Here is a 22154-nt window from a genome sequence, read left to right on the forward strand (position 1 = left end):
AACTATTATTTAGAATTAATAGCGCCCCTTTAATGAGCATCTTGTCTACCAGGTCTTAATATCCTTGAGGGCAGAATGTCACTTTGTTCATCTTATGCACTTTGACACGTGACACAAAGCAAAAGATGTACAAATGCTTGCTGAAAGAATGAATGCTAGATGCTGTTAAGAAGTTACCATAGGAGGGCACCTGGGTGGCTCAGTCAGTTAAGCATCAGACTTCAGCTCAGGTCGTGATCTCACAGTTTGTGGGTTCGAGCCCCGCATCAGGCTCTGTGCTGACCGCTCAGAGCCTAGAGCCTGCTTCGGATTCTGTGTCTCCCTTGCTCCCTGCCCCTCCCCCACTTGTGCGTGCCACACATGCTCTCTCTCTCAAAGCATAAATAAAAACATTAAAAAAAAATAAAAATGAAAAAAGGTCTTAGGAACCTTCTGGCATGATTCTAAGTCTACTATTTCTGTGTACTATATCGTGAAGATTGGTTTCAGCAGACACACTTGTACAATAAATTTCCTATGAGTACAAGGTCTGTGTCTGACACTCTTGAGAGGAACTAGAAATGCTTGTGGGGTAGCCTGAGCATCTGGGGTTAGGTGAGAAGCTGTCCTGAAGTTGAGCTCTGCTTGTGAAGCCCTCCCAGCCCACACATCCTGTGGCCTTCTTTATCTCCCAACCGAGTCCTTTAGCCAAGTTTGAAATAATGGCACCTGTGATCAGGTGCACAGCCATACTGCCTGTATCTGGGTCAGGAGGAAAGAGAAGTCAGCCAATACATCCTCATCCTCCTCCCCTCAAAGGAAGGTTGGGGGTTATTGGCTGTGCTACAAACACTCAGCATTTCCTGTTTCAGAAATACAGGTGAAGCAACCACCTTCCCTGGACTATCTGTAATAGCCTCCCCTTCTTCCAGCGATTGAGAAACTAGACCTACCTTCGATTTCTCCTGTGAATTATTAAAGCCTTGGATTTCCCTTCATTAGCATTCTTCATGCAAAGCCCTTATCCTGCTCCAGGATCTTTATCTAGTCTTAATAATACAGTTAAGAAATATATCAACCCTTGTATCACTTAGGATGCTCAATTGCAGATAATAGAGAGCACCTAACTCAAAATGGCTTAAACGATAGAGATTTTATTATGTACCATAACAAGAACTCTAGAGCCAGGACAGGTCTAAGATTGGTTAATTCAATTGCTCAGCAATATATTTGAAGACTCAAGCTCTTATATTTTTGTCCTGCTTTCTCCTCCATCTATTCTCCATAGGCTAATGCCACTCATGGTCCTAAAGTGGCTGTCACATTCATCATGTGCAGGCATGACACTGGTCTGCAGGGAAGAAGAGCTATTTTTTTCTGTAAACCTTCTTTTCAGAGAAAGACCTTCGACTGATTCTTTCAGCAGACTCCCTTACATCTCATTGGCCAGACTTGAACCAGATAAGTCAGGCAAAGTGCAATCTGTTTAGAGGGTCAGAGAGACATAAATCAATGGGGTAATATCAGCAACAGAGATATGTGTGGGTATATACCTAAAACAGTTACTGGTGAGGGGAATGGGACACCAGGATCAGACCAATCATATTTGACTACTGAGCCAGAAGCGGCTTTCTTTGAGGCACATGGAGGATGGATATCTGAACAAAATCAGGGTTATTAGCAAAGAAAAAGTACATGTGTGTGTGTTGGTGGGAGGTTGTCTGGGTGTTTGGATAAAGGAAATGGTTTGGGTAGGCAACCACCAGAGTTTTCCAGAACACTCTGCCTTCATTTGTTTCCATTTCTTTTAAGTCTAATAAAATCCTGGGAATGATTCCCTTTCCTTGGCATTGTCTGGATCCCTGTCCTAACGGATTCAGTTCCTACTTTCTTTCCAATGTTCAGGAAATTTAAAAATTTCTTGCTTTCTTTTCTTAAAAGCATCGATAGTAGAGCACCAAGAAATCATAAAGTGAAATTGGGTTGCTTTTATGCCTAAACCTGTCTATAACTACTATTTACTTACCATCTAGCTCTAAGTTGTTTCTGCATAGGGTTTACAAGAGTTCTGTTGGCCACATGGTGAAGTCATCAAGGTTTATTGCTGAATGTGTATGAGAGTACCAATTATCTACAATCTTGTGTAGGTTTTGAAGAATAATTCCTTATTTTGGCTAATTGGAAATGTAGAGAGAGAGATGTGCCTTTGGGTTTCTTGAGTTTCCAGAGTTCTTGATAGGTTATTGACATAACTATGTATTCATTCTTTCCAGAGCTTTGGAGGTAGTGGACAGAGGCCATGTGGCTCCAGAGTGCCAGAGAGTTGCATTGCACCGTGGAGAATCCCATTTCCTTCACATCATGAGTGAGGTGCCTGGTCCTTTACCTATGGAACCTGGAATGTTTAAAAAGGTAATGCTTCATTTCCAATATTTGGCTCCCACCAACAAACACTTCCATGAGTTAAAACATGGTAAAATAGGGGTGCCTGGGTGGCTCAGTTGGTTAAGCATCCAACTCTTGATTTTGGTTCAGATCATGAACTCACAGTTCATGAGACAGCCCTGCATCGGGCTTTGTGCTGAGAGCGTGGAGCCTACTTGGGATTCTCTCTCTCTCTTTTTCTCTCTGCCCCTCCCCTGTTCTCTGTCTCTCAGAATAAATAAACATTTTTTTTTTAATTTTTTTTTCAACGTTTTTTATTTATTTTTTTGGGACAGAGAGAGACAGAGCATGAACGGGGGAGGGGCAGAGAGAGAGGGAGACACAGAATCGGAAACAGGCTCCAGGCTCCGAGCCATCAGCCCAGAGCCTGACGCGGGGCTCGAACTCACAGACCGCGAGATCGTGACCTGGCTGAAGTAGGACACTTAACCGACTGCGCCACCCAGGCGCCCCAATAAACATTTTTAAAAATGGTAAAATAGCCCCTGTCTGATTGAAAACCACATACTTAAAAGGAATATGAATTATAGAAAGGGCATTACATATCAAAGCACCATGATAATAAATAATGAGTCTCAAGGGATGAGTGTGAATCTTTGCTCTGTGCTAGCTTCAGATGTCCTTCCTCATTGCCATAGGTCCCTTTCACCTGCTTTTTTTCTTTTTACACAGATTGATTTAACTCAAAGGTATACAAAGAAGTAGAACATCAATATTTGGAATTCCCATAAAAAGCATTTATTCTACTTCCTACTGCAACAATATTAGAGTTGTTATCATTAAATCAGCAATCACTTCTTAATATCTAAATGTTTGCACAGAAAGTTCTGACTCAATTGTATTGCCTTAGAAAAAGAGCTTTCCCCAAAGTGGGAGACAGAGAAGCATATGCATGTTAAACACATTCATTCACTCATAAAATTATATTACTCACACACCTGTCTGCAGTAGAAAAGTTCAATAATGTCTTTACTCATAGTGTGAGAGCTGGTTTAGCTGCCATGCTTTGAAGGTTGGAAAGTACACTTCTTGTTACAACCTACTACTATGAGATCAGTGAGGGTTGCCATATTGTGTCATGAAAGAAACCCCCCCCTCCACCAAAAAGAAATTTGCTTTAGTAATGTTATGTCCTAAAAATTAATAATTAGTGCAAGATGAAAAGTCTTAGAGATTGGGTGTACAACAATAAGAATATATATAACGCTACTGAACTGTGTACTTAAAATGATTAAAACAGTAAATGTTATCTTATGTGTATTTTACCACAGTTTGGAATAAAAAATTTAGGGGTGCCTGGGTGGCTCTGTTGGTTGAGTGTCCAACTCTTGGCTTCAGCTCAGGTCAGGATCTCACTGTTTGTGGGTTCAAGCCTTGTGTCGGCCTCCATGCTGACCATGTGGGCCTGCTTGGGATTGTCTCTCTCTCTCTGTCTCTCTTTCTCTGCTCCTCCCTTGTGTGCTCTCTATCTCCCTCTCAAAATAAATAAATAAACTTAAAAAATGTATTTAGAATGCAATTTTTTAATTACTTAGTAATGGAAAGCACTAAAAAAAGGGGGGAGGGACATAAGATTATTAGTTCTGAGGCGCCTGGGTGGCTCAGTCAGTTGAGCATCCAACTTCGGCTCAGGTCATGATCTCACAATTCATGAGTTCGAGCCCTGCGTCGGGCTCTGTGCTGACAGCTCAGAGCCTGGAGCCTGCTTCAGATTCTGTGTCTTCTCTTTCTCTGCCCCTTCCCTGCTCATGCTCTGTCTCTCTCTGTCTCTCAAAAATGAATAAACGTTAAAAAAATAAAAAAAAAATCAATCAGAGTACCAGAAATATAAAATTAATTTTGATAAAATGTTAAAATAAAAAATCAAATTTAAATTAAAAAATTAAAAAACCTAGTTCACATAATTTATACTTATATTCAAATTGGTTTTACATTTAGTTTTTCTTTATGAAAAATAGTGTATAACTGTAAACAAAACCTGATAAATCTAGTCACTAGGTCCTAGCTAGAGGACTAGAGCTAGCTAGAGTTTCAAGTTGTTTCCTACATTTGTCCTTTAATAACTTAAAATAAAAGTGGGGCGCCTGGGTGGCTCAGTCGGTTGAGCGTCTGACTTTGGCTCAGGTCGTGATCTCACAGTTTGTGAGTTTGAGCCCCACGTCGGGCTCTGTGCTGACAGCTTGGAACCTGGAGCCTGCTTTGGATTCTGTGTCTCCTCCTCTCTCTGCCCCTCCCCTGCTCATGCTCTGTCTCTCTGTCTCTCAATAATAAATAAATGTTAAAACAAAATTTTTTTAATAACTTAGAATAAAAGTAACTCTGTAGGTTTACTCAAGTCCAGGAAACAATTGGTGGCAGCATTCAGAGCTGGGGCACAAAACAAATCCTCCAAGAGGAATGGCCAAGGAGGGTATGTGGGGAGTGCCCTTCTCCCTTGGTTTGCAGCCCAACAGCAGTCCTGTCTGCTTCCCAGCACTGATATGCCATCTGGACATGGTTTCTCAAGCCTTGCTTGCTCTCCCAGGCTGCAGTCAAGGAGCTCTGGGTACTGGGCAGCCCTCACAGAGAGGCCCCAAGGCCAACCCAAGAGAGTTCAGTACTGCGACGGCAGGCAGGGGGTAGGAGACACATCGGCAGGGAGGCTTGCAGCCAGAAACAGGTGAACTAGGAACCCAGTGTAGGAGGGAACCAGAACAGATAGAAGAAGGGCAAGAAGCTGGAGAGGCAAGCAAGCGGCAGCAGACTGTCATTCTGGCTGTACTGTTTCCTAGCATCACCTGGGATGGAGTCAGCCAGGCACCACCTGTACTCTCTACTTGTACCACACCTTCCCCCTCAGAGATGGCCAAATACCCATAGTAGGAAGGACTGCCTCTGAGGTCTGCTTCTGGGTCTTTCTATTGTCTCTGTCTCTCTGCCCCTTTCCCTTCTTCTCCCCATCCACCATCCCTCTTTTCTTATTCTTTGCTCTTTCTGAGCTCTGGCTATCTTGATCTTTCTCATCTGCGTATTCTACCAGCCCCGGAGAAAGAGAAAAGCATTGGAGCAGACTTTATTTTTCCTGCTAATGTGTTCTCAACTTTGTCTCTTGAGATCCTGGCTGAGAGGAGTAAGTGGACCATTCTCAAAAGGGCAAGACATCTCCCCACAGTGGCCTGGCCAGTATCATTGGGAAACGAAGTTAACTCAACTTGGATTCTGGGTAGTTTATACCTACTGTGAGTGCCTGTGTGCTAGGGCACTTCCCATGCTTTCCAAAGTACCCTTCTCTTAGTCTGCTCTGCAGTGAGCCTTGTTACTTCCTTCGAGGATCAGCAGATTTACTAGGCTGGTGCATCAGGACCACCCTCGGCATCTTTCCCAAGCAGAAAGCCATAAATTCTTGTTAAGATTCCTGGGTTGATCCAACCCTCTTGGTTATATCTATTTATTCAGATGAGTGTTTACATTTTTATTTGCACTAAAGTTAAGCAATTTTCCTTTCCCCACTCAACCAGAATTTATTCATTCTCTATATTTGTTCTGTACATTTTGTTATTGTATTTATTTATTTAAAATGCTATTAAAATTCCTAAGACATTCCTTAAAGCTGACAATGCTATATTGAATCCTTCAATTAAAATAAGAAGACATTTACTGTACCTGCTTATGTAAACAGAAATACGGATTTATAATTACAAGGATGGTATTGCCTCTCAAATGCATATATACATTAAGTAGGGGGAAAAGTGCAACAAAAATCAAGATAGAATGTTACCAGAATTTAAATCTGAGATGAGAAAAATCACCAGGGATTTTATATTTATTTGTACAAAACTATCTTTCCTTTAAATGGCTGCATAAAATATTTAGTCCATTTCAAAGCAGAAGATATGTCTATGTAAAATGTTTATATTTCTAGCAGACCATTTTTTCATATTAGAGAAAAGCATAAGGAAGTGGCATCACTAAATGAAAACATATACACTACATGGAGGTATTTCTAGGACATGAAGGAACACCCTTTCTTAATGAAAACATTTCTTTAAAAAAGAATAGAACAAGAAGACTGAGCAATGCATTGTTTAATTAAAATCAGCCTCATCAGGGGCACCTGGGTGGCTCAGTCGGTTGAGCATCCGAATCTTGATTTCAGCTCAGGTCATGATCTCACGGCTCATAGGATCAAGGCCCACGAAGGGCTCTGTACTGACAGTACACAGAGCCTGCTTCTAATTCTCTCTCTCTCTCTCTCTGCCCCCCACCCCCGGCTCATGCTTACTCTCTCTCTCAAAATAAATAAATAAACTTAAAAAAATTTTTAAATCAGCATCTTCAAAGAAGGCAATTACCTTAATGAGAATTTCTATGATTTCTAGTATAAAAATTATTTGTCTTCAATTATAGTCACTTATTTTGATCTAGAAGATTGTATGTGATTATAGTGATTATGAGTAAAATTTTAATCATTCTAGAGCCTAGTTCAAACAAGCAAAATGGAATAAACAGGTATAGCAATTATTTGATTAATTCAAGCAAAAAACTGTTTTGCTTTAACCATTTGGATTCTTTCATTCTTGGTGACCTGGATAAAGCCGCTGTGCATACCATACTGTCCATAAGTATGTGTACACGTATATTTTTTAAAAGAAAAAATAAGCCCCTGCCCCCTTCCAAAATAAAAGGTAACTATGATCTATAGAGGAGAAAAAATTTTGCCACATCAGTGTTGTGCCTTCAGAAGTCACATATACAGATTTTGCTTCCTGTCAGTGTTTCTCTGCCCCACCATTCAGGAAATATCTGTGACTCTCTAATCTCACTCTTGAGATTGGGATGCTCTCAAGTCATTAAAACAGACAGGTGTCTGCTCTAGTCTCGACTATCTCAGAAATGGTTCTACCATAATCACTTTTGACAGCTTTTTTATTGCCTAATTCATCTTCTAATTAAAGGTGGAACAGGGGTGCCTGGGTGGCTCAGTCGGTTGAGCATCCGACTGCCGCTCAGGTCATGATCTCTCAGTCTGTGAGTTCGAGCCCCGTGTCGGGCTCTGTGCTGACAGCTCAGAGCCTGGAGCCTGCTTCAGATTCTGTCTCCCTCTCTCTCTTTCCCTCCCCCGCTCATGCTCTGTCTCTCTCTCTCTCTCTCTCTGTCAAAAATAAATAAACATTAATAAATTAAAAAAAAATAAATAAAGGTGGAACATTTTCCAGTTTCCAGCCTGGTTATTCTAGTTTAGTCAAGAAGTATAGCAGTCCAGTTCAACAAGCATTTATGGAGGTAGCAAAGAAGAAAAAAACATTTTCTAACACTTTCATTTTCCATGGTGGTTGCGCACTTGGAGAGGTGATGCCCCATTTCTCTGCCCACCCCATTATTTCTCCTTTCTCTCTCTCTCCAGCTGTTCCGCATGGGTTCACTAATTTTTCTCTGGAAAAATTTCTCTGCTCAATCCTAGCCTTGCCTCATTTCTTAGACTAGACCAGGTTCAAAATATGAAGTACTTAAGAGGCTTCAGACTTATTCACTCCACCCCCACCATGCTCCATCCAAGGGAACATCATATTGTATCTTGTCCACTGTTGGGTTGGCCTAGGACACATTACATGAACATTGATCACTGGGCTCCCTCATTTTGTCTCAAGATGCCCAGGCTGCTAATCTTACCAAGGACTGTTCTAAAATCATTGTACAAAAAGTAGGACTTTCCAACTCCTGAAGTCTAACCTCCAACCCTCACCCTGAGACTGAGGTATTTACTAAGGTTAGACCTTCCCAATAGTGACTTTCTTAATAGACTTGTGAGTATCATTCATCCATTCCAATGCTACATTTCACCTTCCGATTGGCACTGCACCTCCAATCGCCTGTGCCATCTGGTGTTGTGATTAGAGACTGCTGAGCCCTTGGATCTTCCTTGTCCCAAATGTCTGCTTTCATCACCAGCCAGATCTCACCACTATTCCACCCCACCTCACCCAGGACCTGCCCTATCCACACGGGTAGGTCTACTACCCAACTTCAATCTCTCACCTTTCTCAGACCATCTGCATGGCAGGAGTCCCTCTGTGTTCTATCAGTACTGATCTAAAAGTCTGGATATACTGTTAGAAAAAAAAATAAAGATAGAGAACAATGTGTGTAGCATGTTACATTTTGTGCAAAAGGTAGAGGATTGGAATAAGTGTATTCGCTTGTAGATGCATTAGGAAACTATGGAAGGGTACATGGAAAACCAATAATTACCTGTGATGGGGTAGAGGACAATGAGCAGATAGGAGACACGGGCAGGAGAGAGACTTTTTGCTGTATACTTTTTTATATTTTGAATTTGAATGTGAAGATACTGCATATTCAGGAAACCTTTCGAAGATGGAGGAATGAATAAATGTGATTTAAGTTACAGTGTGATTAAAGTTCAGTTGAAATGGTTGAGGTATGCATGTGTACTTTTTTATGATTCTTCGATTTGCTGTAATCTGTACCAGTCCTGACGTTATCTGAGGGGGCCGCTACTATTCCCAAGCATGCATAGTGGGCCACTCTACTGCCTTTTGCAAACATTCCTCCCCACGCCTGCAAAGTCTGTCCATGTTTTGTCTACTCATCCTTTAAGATCCTGCTCAAACAGCTCTTCCTTTGTGATGTCTGCCCCAGAAAAGTTGCTTATTTTCCTCTTTGTGCTGCCATTTACCTTGGACGTACTCCAAACTCAGCACTTACCATATTGATTTACAAGTCTCCTTCCTTACTGAACTAGGAGGCCCCAGGGTCAGACTGCATTCGTGTGGCTGGAACATTAGCTATACATTTTGCATGAATGAAACGCTGTATACTCACAGTAAAAAAAAAAAAAAAAAAAAAAAAAGAAAGAAAGAAAAATAAAGAGAAAACAACGTTGTTGCAAATGTGCAGTGTTTCAGCTCTAGTACAAATTTCATTTTTATTTGGGCTTTTAAAAGTAGAGCAGGAAAGCTCACCAAATATATGTATGCATATATACATAAATAAGCCATGTGTGGGCAGCAGAAAGAGAATGTGGCTGTTTCGAGAGCACGCCTCCACCTTCTCTACATTTGTGCTGTGGAATTACAGAGATCAAGGTAGAGCTTGGTGGCATAGGGAGCACTTCTTTGTCTCTGAAAAAGCCTGGAATTATTGGGTGCAGCCAGAGCTGCCTTTGCTATATAGGTTTCACAGCTGGGGCATTATATAGCTTGGAGGATGTTGCTTTAATATCCTAGGTATAGCATTATAAACAGGATATGATATACTCGTTTTCCCACCAAAGCTAAATATCTGGATCTATAAGAAAAAGATTGATTTCCTATGTACAACCAGCCTTGGAAAAATCCAGTCTATCTGTATCAATCTGTGGTACCATGCATTTGAAGGTACTGTGGTCACTAGGATGTAGCAGGAAATGTGAGTGGCTTGTTTTTCTTTCCACTCTAAGTATATGTGTTGTCTTCCTTTGAGGTAATGACTGTGGGTGCTGTTATTTACATATGTATAAATAAACATATAAATATATATTAGCTGGTCCATTTCCTGTATTAATCCAAATTAGAAGGTTTTGACTGTGGCAGGGTTTTCAGGGTTTTTTTTTTTTTAAAGCGTAATAATGCATTTATTATTTTTCTTCTATATATTATATTTGCTTGTCGCAAAAATTTCCAACTCTGAAACATACAAAATAAAGACTTAAATTCTCGCATCACCTTTGAAGATAACGAGTTTGATGTGTATCTTTTCATAATTTTTTCTTATGCATTTATATAAACAGAGTTAGTCCATTTGTACTCTTCCTACCAAAAGGGATCATATGCTGCATACGGTTCTCTGACTTTTTTTGTTTATCAATCTCTATGATCATCTTCCCAAGTCACTATAAATATGCCTCTTCTGAATCGCTACAGAGTATTTCATATATATAATATAATGAATGGGTGTAGTGTTCTATAGTTTATCAATCTCTATTTATGGACATTTAAGTTATTTACACTTTTTTTTTTAAAGTAAACTCTACCCCCAATGTGGGGCTCAAACTCATGACCCTGAGATCAAGAGTTGCATGCTAGGGGTGCCTGGGTGGCTCAGTCGGTTAAGCGTCTGACTTTGGCTCAGGTCATGATCTCACGGTTCAGTTCGTGAGTTCAAGCCCCCTGTCAGGCTCTCTGTTGTCAGCACAGAGCCTGCTCCAAATCCTGGTTCCTCTCTCTCTCTGTCCCTCCCCTGCTCGTGCTCTCTCTCTCTCTCTGTCAAAAATCAATAAACATTAAAAGAAAAAAAAGAGTTGCATGCTTTACCAACTAAGCCAGCCAGGTACCCCTATTTCCACTTTTTTTCTTCAATCAACAATGCTGTCTCTATGGGGGGGGCGGGGTTTGACAGTATTTCTGTGGGACAAATTCCCTAGAAACAGAATTACTGATTCGAAAACACACTTATTTTTAAATGTTATAGATACTGTAACATATAACTATGACTTGATAAAAGATTTTATCAACCCAAGCTCCCAACCAAAGTGAATGAATGTGCCTATTTTTCTACCACCCTGTAAATGTTATATATAGTCAATCTTTTTCTCTTGCCAGTCTGTTGTCATCGTTGTTTAGATTTGCAGTTCTTAAGTTACATTACGTTAAGTTAAGCTCTTGTTTGTTGTTGTTTTTTGGCCACTTATATTCTTTCAGTGAATTGTCTTTTCATGTTCTTTGCTCATTTTTGTATTGGATTGTTTATCTTGCTGAAGATACCGTGATAAATTAATTATCATTGGTATTCATAATTGATAAAAACCGTGTTCTTGTATGAGACATTTTAATCTTTTTGTGTGCTTCTTCTTCTGTTTAAATAACTTTGTTCTGTTGTCCAACTAGGGTTTAAGTTTGTTATATTTGTGGGGATGTAAATGGTGGGGGTTTTGCGTGGGAGGAGCTATTAAGTAGTGAAAACCCTGAATGCTTCTCTGCCATTACTGGAGAGGGGATATCAAGAGGGGGACTCCTGAATTGTTTTCTGGTCCTGCATGCAATGGAATTAAATGAAGGTCTCAGAAGAGTAATTGAAACGCTCTTTCCTCTCATTCATTCCTGTTCTGCTCCTGCATATCTTTCAGTCCCTTTCTTCAAATAAGTTTCTTGCACTTGCTATTAAAAATATTTACAACAATCTTAGACTCAAAGCATCAAACATTTAAACTGAAAACATTTAAATTAAAGTCCTTTGGGATTCTGTTTTCAACTCTAGTCAAGACAGATCCATTTCCTTCCAGAATCCTGGGTGGTGATCATCCTGACCAACATGCCTGGCTTGCTATAAGGAATCACTAATGATTGGAAAGCCTGGGGCATATACAAAGCTCTCTATAAGTAATAATTACTGTTATTGTTCTCTGACATCCTTAAATTTCAAACTGAATTCCTACAGCTAATGCAGTACAAGGGAAATTAAAGCTCTTGTGACATCATACCCATAATAAAGAGGAGTCACTGGCCAGTGATGCTCATTTGTTTTCGTGAGGACTTTGAGAGAGGATCATATCATCATTTTGGATGGAGAGGTGAAAAATCGGGGGTTTGTCACTTTGGAATTGATGAAGAGTTTTTCATGTCATAGTAGGTCAGAAATCCCTCACTGGGGATCCCTTCTTTTGTTGAGAACAAAGGCCTCTGGTTGCACTCTGACAGCATTTGGGCCGTAAGTTCTAGAGGTAGTTCTGGACTCCACTTCTCCACTCCACTTCTTATTCTCTCTTGAGAAAAATCTGAAGACTGGTCCCATCCAGAACCTCGATGGGGGCTCGAACCTGCTGTGGTTGTGGCTGTGGCAGGTGCAATGGGTGTGCTAATAATCGCAGCAGGAGCATTGAGTATCGGAATAGGTATCCTGACTCCCGGAATAGATGTGAAAATACCAGAAACAGGGACTATGACCGGGATCTTGAGGTAAGTCCTTGCTGAGGGAATCCTTCTGGGTCACTGACTTGTCCAATGTGTCTTTTATAATGTTTGAGAATGAGGTTGTGATTGTGAATCAGTATCTATTACTATCATGCAGGGCTAAGGCCATTCTAGTTTCATATATTTGCAGGTATCCTGGGTGCTATTTATTAACATATTCACTTAGATACCTTTTATTTTTTTCTGGGTGTCAAATGGTGATCTTGCAATTGGTTAGAGCTTAACCAGCAAAGTAAATGCCTGTGAAGGTAGCTCCTGCTGGGGACTGTTCTCTGAGACTTAGTTGTCTCTTCTCTAGGCTTTTCAGAACTTCAATGATGGGAAAGAACCAAGCTACTTTATTCTCTGTCAAAAGCTGCTTTGCTTTGGGCTGGGTTTCTTTGCAGTATGCCAAGTTCTTATTTGAATCGGATATTAATAAATCACATAAAGGTGCTTTAAGAAGTAGAATGATTAGCTTAAGATTCCAGATCAACATCTCAGAATTGCCTTTTGTGTACCTGCTTTGACAGATGATGTTGCCATAAGATTGAGAGGTGAATCAAGGCCAACCCTGATGGTTACTTGTTATCCCCAGTCCCTGTTTGTAAAAGTCAGTGTGCTGTTTTAGTATTAAATCTGTTGTGTTACTTTGTAAAATGTGGGGTGGCCATCCCTACCAACCCGTGCTCACCTTTGATGCTTATTTATCCCTCTCTTGTTCACCTATGATATATATTTGTTTTGTTTTCACATGATGGCTTTGAAGCTTTTGGAATGGAATGTGCAGAATGTATATGTCAGACGAGTTTTGTAATGTGCTCTAAGAAAAGCATGCCCCGCACACTTCTAATCTATTGTTTTTCTCCAGGGTACTGATTACACTAAAACCCATAATTTAATGAAATAGGTATTAGATTTAAATATATATGTGTGTGTGTTTGTGTGAGATATATATATATATATATATATATATATATATATATATATATATGAGAGAGAGAGAGAGGGAGAGAGAGAGACAGGTACATAGATAGATATGTTTGTGTGTTACACACATATACTTTTGAAGAATATTTAAATGCTGAAGTGACAGTCCAAAGTAGAGTAAAACAGGGGCACCTGGGTGGCTCATTTTGTTAACTGTCTGACTTCAACTCAGGTCATGATCTCGTAGTTCGTGAGTTCGAGCCCCATGTCGGGCTCTGTGCTGACAGCTCAGAGCCTGGAGCCTGCTTCATATTCTGTGTCTCCCTCTCTCTCTGCCCCTCCCCTGCTCTCTCTCTCTCTCTCACACACACACACACACACACACACACACACACACACATTCTCTCTCTCTCCCCCTCTCTCTCTCTCTCTCTCAAAAATAAATAAAAATTTAAAAAATAATAATAAAAAGAAAGTAGAGTAAAACATTTGAAGTTGGCAGTTTGCTGACCACATCACTCAGATGGACCCTCATAGCTGTTTCTTATTTCAAGACTAGAGGGAAGGGACTAGTATATTAATTATTCTGTGTTTATTCCCATGTCTATTGATTTTACTGTTATTTCTTCTTTGCAAAGCTTTGGTATCTCTCTGCTATTGCACCTGATGACTTTCTCTTTTGGAAGCTTTAGTCAAAAACCATGTGTAGAAAGGTAAATAATTCACTGTGCATAGATTTATGTCCTTTGATAATTACTAATCAGTAATGATCAGCTACCAGGGAATATTTTTAATGACTTCTAACCGGCATCATGGAAGAACATAGGGAAAAACAAAGAGTTGTGAGTGGAGGACAAACAGATAATGCTACCTTATATGCTTAGAGTACTTAGGTACCATGTGATTCTGAGAGATCTCTGTGATTATGACAAATATGGCAAAAAAAAAAAAAAAGGAATCTCTCCAAGGCAACTGGCATCATCATGTTGTATCATCGAACCTAATTGCCTGCTGACTTAGGATGAGGGTCTTAGAAACCTGAACATACAATTCACCATGATGGTCCAAATAAGAACCCTAAATAATGAGGACATTTTCACCATTTGATTTTGTTTTATTAGAATCTTAAAATGAAGAATGGCTAACTTAGAGAATGAGGGAAGTAGGGGCCGTTTTTGGCATTGATGCTAAAACTCATTTAAAGCATCCCCCTGTTCGTGGTGGTATCATTCAAACCAGCACAGGGGACTTTGCCCTGTGAGTTCTCTCATAACCTTTGCCTAAAATGACTAGACAGAATATCAGAATACTTCTAGGATATATTAACTTCTATGAGTTTAGCAACTAAGTGAATTTCCACCAAAAGATACGTGTTAATTCAAAATATTCAATTTTTTCCTGGTATTTTATAAAATGATAAATGTTATATGTTATAACAATGATAAATGCCTTTAAAAAACCCCTCTTTGATTTTCTGTTTTATTTTATTTTTTTTAAATGTTTATTTTTGAGAGAAAAAGAGAGAGACAGACAGACAGTGTGAGCGGGGGAGGGGCAGAGAGAGAAGGAGACACACACTCCAAAGCAAGCTCCGGGCTCTGAGCTGTCAGTACAGAGCCCAATGCAGGACTTGAACTCACAGACTGTGAGATCGTGACCTGAGCCAAACTTGGACACTTAACCAACTGAGCTACCCAGGTGCCCCTGATTTTTTATTTTAAAACTGTAATAGTCTGAACTGGTTCTGGTAATCTATTAAGTATCTGTAAATGTAAAAAATTATGCCTGATCAACATCCATCCATCTCTAAAACTGATTAAATAGTATCTTATTTGTGAAGTTTCCCTGAATTCTCAGCTGATGTTGTCTGACATCTCCCATGTCCTCATCGAATTTTGTAATATCCCAAGTAATTTTCAGAAACATATCTCTTCTTCACTAGCCCTCCTGGGCAGGGCATTCCCCTCTCATTTACACCTAATGCGGTGTCTGGCATATAAAAGACACTCAATACATGGAAATGCAATGACCAGGAAAGTGAATTAGACAGCCCTGAATGTAGCCAAAAGACCAGAGCTCTGACTCCAGCCCTTCTTTAGGCCAGCTGCATTAGCCTCGGTAGGTTATTATGCTTCCTGGGCACCAGCTTTTATATTTGTAAATTAGGTGATGGGTGCTGGATTAGATAGTGCTCTGCACAACCCTAGGGATCCTCTGAGGTGCCTCAGGGGGTACAACAGGGAGAAAGGATGGATGGAGAGGTAGATGGGAGATGAACTCAGGCTTGCAAGATTCATGCCATGTCCTCACTCAGGGAAGTTCCCTTATATCTGTTTTCTATATATGGCTGAATCTCTGTACAATTTCTTTTGAATAAAATGTTTTACCCCTGGAAAAATCATAACAATTTGACTAGATTACATATCATGTTCTTCCGCCTCTAGTATCTGTCATTTTATGTAACAATTTTATTAACTCATCTCATCATACTGCCTTTTATTTATTTTTTAAGTTTATTTATTTTGAGAGAGAAAGAGAGAGAGCATGCTCCCATGAGGGAGGGACAGAGAGAGAGGGAGAAAAAGAATCCCAAGCAGGTTCCATGCTGTCAGCACAGAGCCCAGTGCAAAACTCTATGTGGGGCACCATGTGGAGCTCAAACCAATGAACCGTGAGATCATGACCTGAGCAGAAACCAAGAGTCAAAAGCTTAACTGACTGAGCCACCCAAGTGCCCCTCATATTGCCTTTTAAAACAACTTTACATCACATTGATCTCATTAACTCCTTATTTATATGCTCCTTATTTATATGTCCCCCATACAGATCTTTTCTGCTCTGTATTTTACCTAGCCCAACTGTATCTTGTAGTTACTTTTTAAAACTTTTTAAAGAATAAGCTGCTTGTCGATACTGTTGTTTTCTGTAGTTTATAGAATCACTCTTTTTTTAAGTTTTTTTTTTTTTTAATTTTAAGTAACCTCTGTGCCCAACATGGGGCTCAAACTCATGACCCCAAATTCAAGAGTCACATGATCTTCCAACTGAGCCAGCTAGGTCCCTTGTACTTAAAATTTTTTTTAATGATATTTGAGATAGCAAATATTTTCAGGTTTGTGAGTAAATATTCACTGACTGTTACCCCAAGTACTAAATGGAACAGCTATTTTCACAGCATAATTAGTAATGAAAGAATTAGTAGGTAGATTACAGGAGGAAACAAGCACTAGAAGGTCAAAGTATACAAAATCAAGAAAGAGATTCAATACCCATGTACTCAGCATTCATTCAGAGCTCACTAAATTCCCTAGTACTTCTGCAATTTTAATGTTAACATTCTGCCAGTGGCTTAAGCTTTGTTCCTTATGTTTGATACATGTGCTATTTACTTATTCATTTCATGCTTGTTAATGAGGTACCTTGGGAGTTTCTCCTTACAGTGAAAATGGAAGGGAATGAAAAAGGAATTGTTGGGAGTGCCCAACTAACTCAGTCACAAACTGCCAACAACTTACCCTAAAACAAGCCTAAAAGGAATGACAAATTTTATTTAAGACAAAAAAATAAAATGCAGTATGTCAGTTACATTTGATATCAAGTTGTTCTATCTTACAATTAGGAAAGGCATCAGAATTAAGGTGGTAGTTGATCTCATAAGAAGATAAATCAAAGTACCATGTGTTTGGTTAGAATGGTACAGAAAGGAACCTTAGGAAGTAGAACTTTATTCAGGAATAAATGTGGAGTAGGGCCCAATCTTTTTCTTTTCAAAGTTTATTTATTTATTTATTTTGAGGAGGGGAGGGTGCAGAGAGAGAGAATCCCAAGTAGGCTCCACACTGTCATAGTGTGGAGTGACAGTGTGGAGCCCCATATGGGGCTTGAACTCACAAACTGTGAGATCATGACCTGAGCTAAAACCAAGAGTCAGACGCTTAACTGATGGAGCCACCCAGGTGCCCTGGGGCCAATCTTTAAATATAGACAGAGAAAGTGCTATAAGTTCTTGAGCAAAGAAGCATTCATGATGAATGAAATATTTCAGAGGTAGTGTCATTGATATTCCTGGTGCGATGGAAAGGTGGGGTTTAAGGATCACAGATGGAGACTAGAATCTCAGAAACTGCCCAAAAGACTGTTAAACCAGCATAGGCTTGTATTAAGATAGAGGCTGTTGAATGGGCTGAGGTCAAGAGATTTGATGACAGATAATATATAGGAGAAAAAGTGGATGGAACAAAAAGAATCTAAGGTTTTTAGTTTAGGAGGCTTTAAGAAATGATGTTTCTAGTAGAAAGTGAAATTCTTCAGAAAGGAAAACAGCTAGTAAGAAAAATGGATTGTTTCTTTTTAGAAAATGTTGACTTTGAAGTAGTAACTTGGAAACCAGTTAGAAAGTTTTAAAGTAACAGAAAAAACAGTATAGAGAAAATAGACCTGAGATAGTCTCAGAACAAATTAGAAACTCAAAACCTTCCACATTTTCTTCTAGTCTCTTTCTTTTCTTTTCTTTTCTTTTCTTTTCTTTTCTTTTCTTTCTTTCTTTCTTTCTTTCTTTCTTTCTTTCTTTCTTTCCTTATCCCTTCCTCCCTTCCTCCCTTCCCTCCTTCCTTCCGTCCTTCCTTCCTTCCTTCCTTCCTTTTGTATATTGATATCTAAACTCATTTGTCAGCAAAATCTGACCTAAACTCTTTTTTTTTAAATTTATTTATTTATTTATTTATTTTTATTTTTTAATATATGAAATTTACTGTCAAATTGGTTTCCATGACCTAAACTCTTATGAGGCAATTCATTGTCTTTAATTATCCCACTTGGCGTGAATTGTCATACAGTTTTGCTGCACATATTAATGCATTATGGTATATATTTACTTTTCCAAAATCTGAAGATTTTTACTTTTAAAATATTTCTAGCCCCGATAGGGGTTTTGCATAAGGGACTGTGGACCTGTAGTAAGTTTAGAGACAGAATGCCAGTGAGGGACTTTACAGAATCCTACATAACTGGAAGTCATCTGTAAGTGTTGAATAAATGATGAGAGATTTAATGAATGTTTAAAGTTAAAAAGGGGGTGGGGAAAGTGGTAGAGCCTGGGTGGCTCAGTTGGTTAAGTGTCCAACTTCAGCTCAGGTCATGATCTCAGGGTTTGTGAGTTCAAGCACCACATCAGGCTCTGTGCTGACAGCTCAGAGCCTGGAGCCTGCTTCAGATTCTGTGTCTGCCTCTTTCTCTGTCCCTCCCCTGCTCATGCTCTGTCTCTCTCGCTGTCTCTCTGTCTCTCTCTCTCTCTCCAAAATCAATAAACATCAAAAAAAATAAACTTAAAAAGAGAAACATAAAGTTTGCACAAAGAGAAACTAAAGGAGGGAAATCAAGAAATAGGTAAGTTGAAGCAGATAAAGGATTTGGCAAAAAGAAAGATATGGTTGAATCCATACAGTTCTTGAAGGTTATGGGAATAGAGCGGTGTGGGCACTGGGAACTGGAGAGGGAGGCTGATGTTTGTTTACAAGTTGGAGGAGAGGCAGAGACCAGAAAGGGGAATGTTGCAGACTCACAAAAGGATAGCAGCACAGAGGGCAGGACTGCCCATCAAGATAAGACAAACTAGGCAGTTTTAGAAGCAGAGAAGAGAACAAAGGAGAAGAGATAATACTAAAAATGCTTCAGAATGAGGCAATCATTTCAGAGGGGCAAACTGGTTGACAAGCAGATTTTCAGACAAGTGGAGGGGAGAAGCTTTGGAAGGGAGCGGAGACACATCTTCCCAAACTAAGGAAGTATCCGAATGTGAAATTGACACAAGAAAAAACTCACACTGAGGAGTTTTACTTTTTTTTGTAGAGAACAAAATAGTTACTACCTCCAGAAATGGGTCTGGGGAAAAAGTGATGATTGAGAAGAGGGTGGTTTGGGAGTGTGGGGAAGAGTTTGGAGTAGCCACTGACAAAGTGTGACAGGAAATCAACAGGGAAATGATGACTGTCAAAAGGGCCAGGATGACTTAAACATCATAACTCTACAGTCCACATGTGCATAAAGAAGTGTTTGGCCATGGCTCTTTTGCTGTTCAATGCAGTCTGAAATTTCCTAATCCACAAAAAAAAGAATATTTTGATTCTCCCAGCAGACTTATAGATGCACACAACATGATCCTTTGTCATTAGCTTTCCCAAATAACAAGCAAGTAGTAACTCTCGCAGGGCTGTCTAACATCATAACTGCAAGTCTCCTCACTGGTCCCCTGGATCCGTCTCCTGTACTCTAATACCTACAGATCTCTCCGTACAGAGCACCGGAGTCATCTAAAAGGCATGAGTCAGATACTACTATGTCTTTGCTTGCAAATCTCCAATGACTTCCCATCACACTTGGAAGAGAGCTCTCCAGTGGTCAAGCGGGCTTACAGGCCTTTCGTGAACCGTCTCCTGCCCCTGAGTAACTTAAATTCACTCCCTTGTTGTGCTCAAGCCACACTGGAGCAGCTACTTGGCTTGCAGGACTCTATCTTGCCTTGAGATTTTTTCTTTTAAGTTTATTTATTTTGAGAGAGACAGCGCGAGCTGGGGAGGGGCAGAGAGAGGGAGAGACAATCGCAAGCCGGCTCTGTGCTGACAGCTCAGAGCCTGATGTGGGGCTTGAATCCATGAAGCCTTGAGATCATGACTTGAGCCAAAATCAAGAGTTGGACGTTTAACCAACTGAGCAACCCAGGCGCCCCTTGCCTTGAGCTTTTGACTCTCCCTGCTTATTTGTCCTGGAACACACTTCCCCCTGTACTCACGGGACGGTTCCATCTTGTCCTTCATAACTTAGCTTAAATGTCATCTCTGAAGAAAAGACATTCAGTTATGATCACCTCATCCTACATCAGTTATCTGCATAGTTCATATTACTATATTTTCCTGCTCCTCTCTTTGCTCATTTATTGTCTTTCTCCCTCACGATGTAAACAGAGATTTTTGTTTCTTGTTCACCACTGTATCCCCATTCCTAGCACAATGGCTGATATATACTAGGTGATCAATAAATGTTGAATGAATAAATAAATTTTTCTCTGTACCCTTTTCAACTTAATTTCCTTAGTTATTTTATTTCACAATGTCTGCTTAATGCTTAGTAGGTATTCTGCAGCTCAATTTCCTTAATTTGATTTGATTTATTAATTTTAATTTGACACAGTAAGTACAGCACATTGTGTCTCTTTCCTACAATTTGTAACTGTTGGGATTAATATCCCTGTGATGTTTCCTAGGCAGCTGAGTCCAAAACCTGTTTTGTTCCCTTGTTATACAGCCTTCTCATCCACTGCCCCAATTAATGGCATTAAAAGAAAAAAAAATAATAACCCAATCTTTCTTTATAGCTATTTCATGTACAGAAAGTCAATACTTTTGGTCAGGAACCAGTTTGGTAGCAAACAGCTTTGGCAACTCTGCCTCACAGCCCCCAGAGTCTACCCATGCAGGGGCAGCAAGCCCTTGCTTGTGCTGACAGGGGAGGACACAGCCCCTCTGTGGAGCACTTAGGCTGCCAGGCCACTCCTGGACTTCTCCTCGGTGACAGGGAGCTTCAGTCTGTCCATCAACAGCCTGGTAAACACAACTCTCTGTAACACACCCGGAGAAATTGAACTGATTGCTAGCCAGCCACAGGTAAGGAGTTAAATAAGAAGTAGAAATAAAATAATTCTGCACTATTACAAAGATGAATCTAGGAGCAGAAAACCAAAAATCAAGGATATCGTCATAAAATGAAATAGGGTGGATCTACATAGACCACCTTTCTTAAAGTAATTGATGGCAGCTTTGCTGGGCTCTTACACAGTATAATTAACATGTGTCACTCCTAAAAGAACATATTACCTGCCTATACTATGAAGCCTCCTTCTATTTAGCACTGTGCAATCATTAATTAGCTCATGCACGAGTCCCTGAGTTGGTGTCATTATCTCTGCTTTGCAAACAAGGAAAAGCAAGGGTGTTGGTGGTTAGACTCCAAAGAGTATGTTGCTGGGCTCAATAAAGAACCTTGGGGGACAACTGGGTGGCTCAGTTGGTTAAGCATCCAACTTCAGCTCAAGTCAGGATCTTGCAGTTTGCTGGTTTGAGCCCTGAGTTGGGGTCTGCACTGACAGCTCAGAGCCTGGAGCCTTCTTTGGATTCTGTATCTCCCTCTCTCTATGTCCCTCCCCCACTCATGCTCTGTCTCTCTCTCTCAAAAATAAATAAAACATTTAAAATTTTTAAATTTTTAAAATGTTTAAATTTTTAAAAAATTTTTAAAAAAAAGAATCTTATAATTCCTCGTTCTCAGACTGAACTTGGGTTTCTGCATGGTGGAATCAATATACTGTACTACTGAAGACAGCCAAATGGAAATGCCCCAAATACATGTTGTTCTTGCAGTATTTTGGTTCCATCATTGTGGTTTTTCACATGAAAGGACACTACTCTCTCCTGGCATGGTTGAAGGCTGGATAAGAGGGACTAGCAAGAAAGGGGGGGGGGGTATGGCATGGTGACATGGAAGGAAAATGCATCATGTGATTTCTGGTCTTTAGAGAGAAGTTACTTGAACCTTTCCTTCTTAAGGAAGTCTATGAAGTCTGAAAGATACATTGGTAGTCAGGGAGCAGGGCTAATCCTGCAACTTGGCCTACCCTTCCTAAGTTTCTGGTAAATCCTATAAACAAAGAGCAGACAAATCTTGTCCTTAAAGGAAGTATCATCCTAACACCAGGAATGACAGAACATCAGTGTGTGGGTCTTCTTTGCAGGCATTTTATAGGTACCTGCCTTGTCTGCTGATAGGTTATGCTAGCCTGGTTTCTTTCTTGTTGTTGTTGTTGTTTAATGTTTATTTGCTTAT

At 40.0% G+C, this 22154-nt stretch overlaps 1 protein-coding gene across 1 annotated transcript in view; it reads left to right on the forward strand.

Annotated features, from left to right (window-relative positions):
* The window catches only part of CRYBG1 (crystallin beta-gamma domain containing 1), a 190135-nt gene that overhangs the window by 67794 nt on the left and 100187 nt on the right, over positions 1-22154 (forward strand). Inside the window, exon 2 of the mRNA XM_078447177.2 lies at positions 2253-2391. Coding sequence (XP_078303303.2) covers positions 2253-2391 — 139 coding nt within the window. The remainder of the gene's footprint in view (positions 1-2252; positions 2392-22154) is intronic.

Source organism: Panthera onca, chromosome B2, assembly GCF_046562875.1.
Source record: "Panthera onca isolate mPanOnc1 chromosome B2, mPanOnc1 haplotype 2, whole genome shotgun sequence".
Taxonomy (NCBI): domain Eukaryota; kingdom Metazoa; phylum Chordata; class Mammalia; order Carnivora; family Felidae; genus Panthera; species Panthera onca.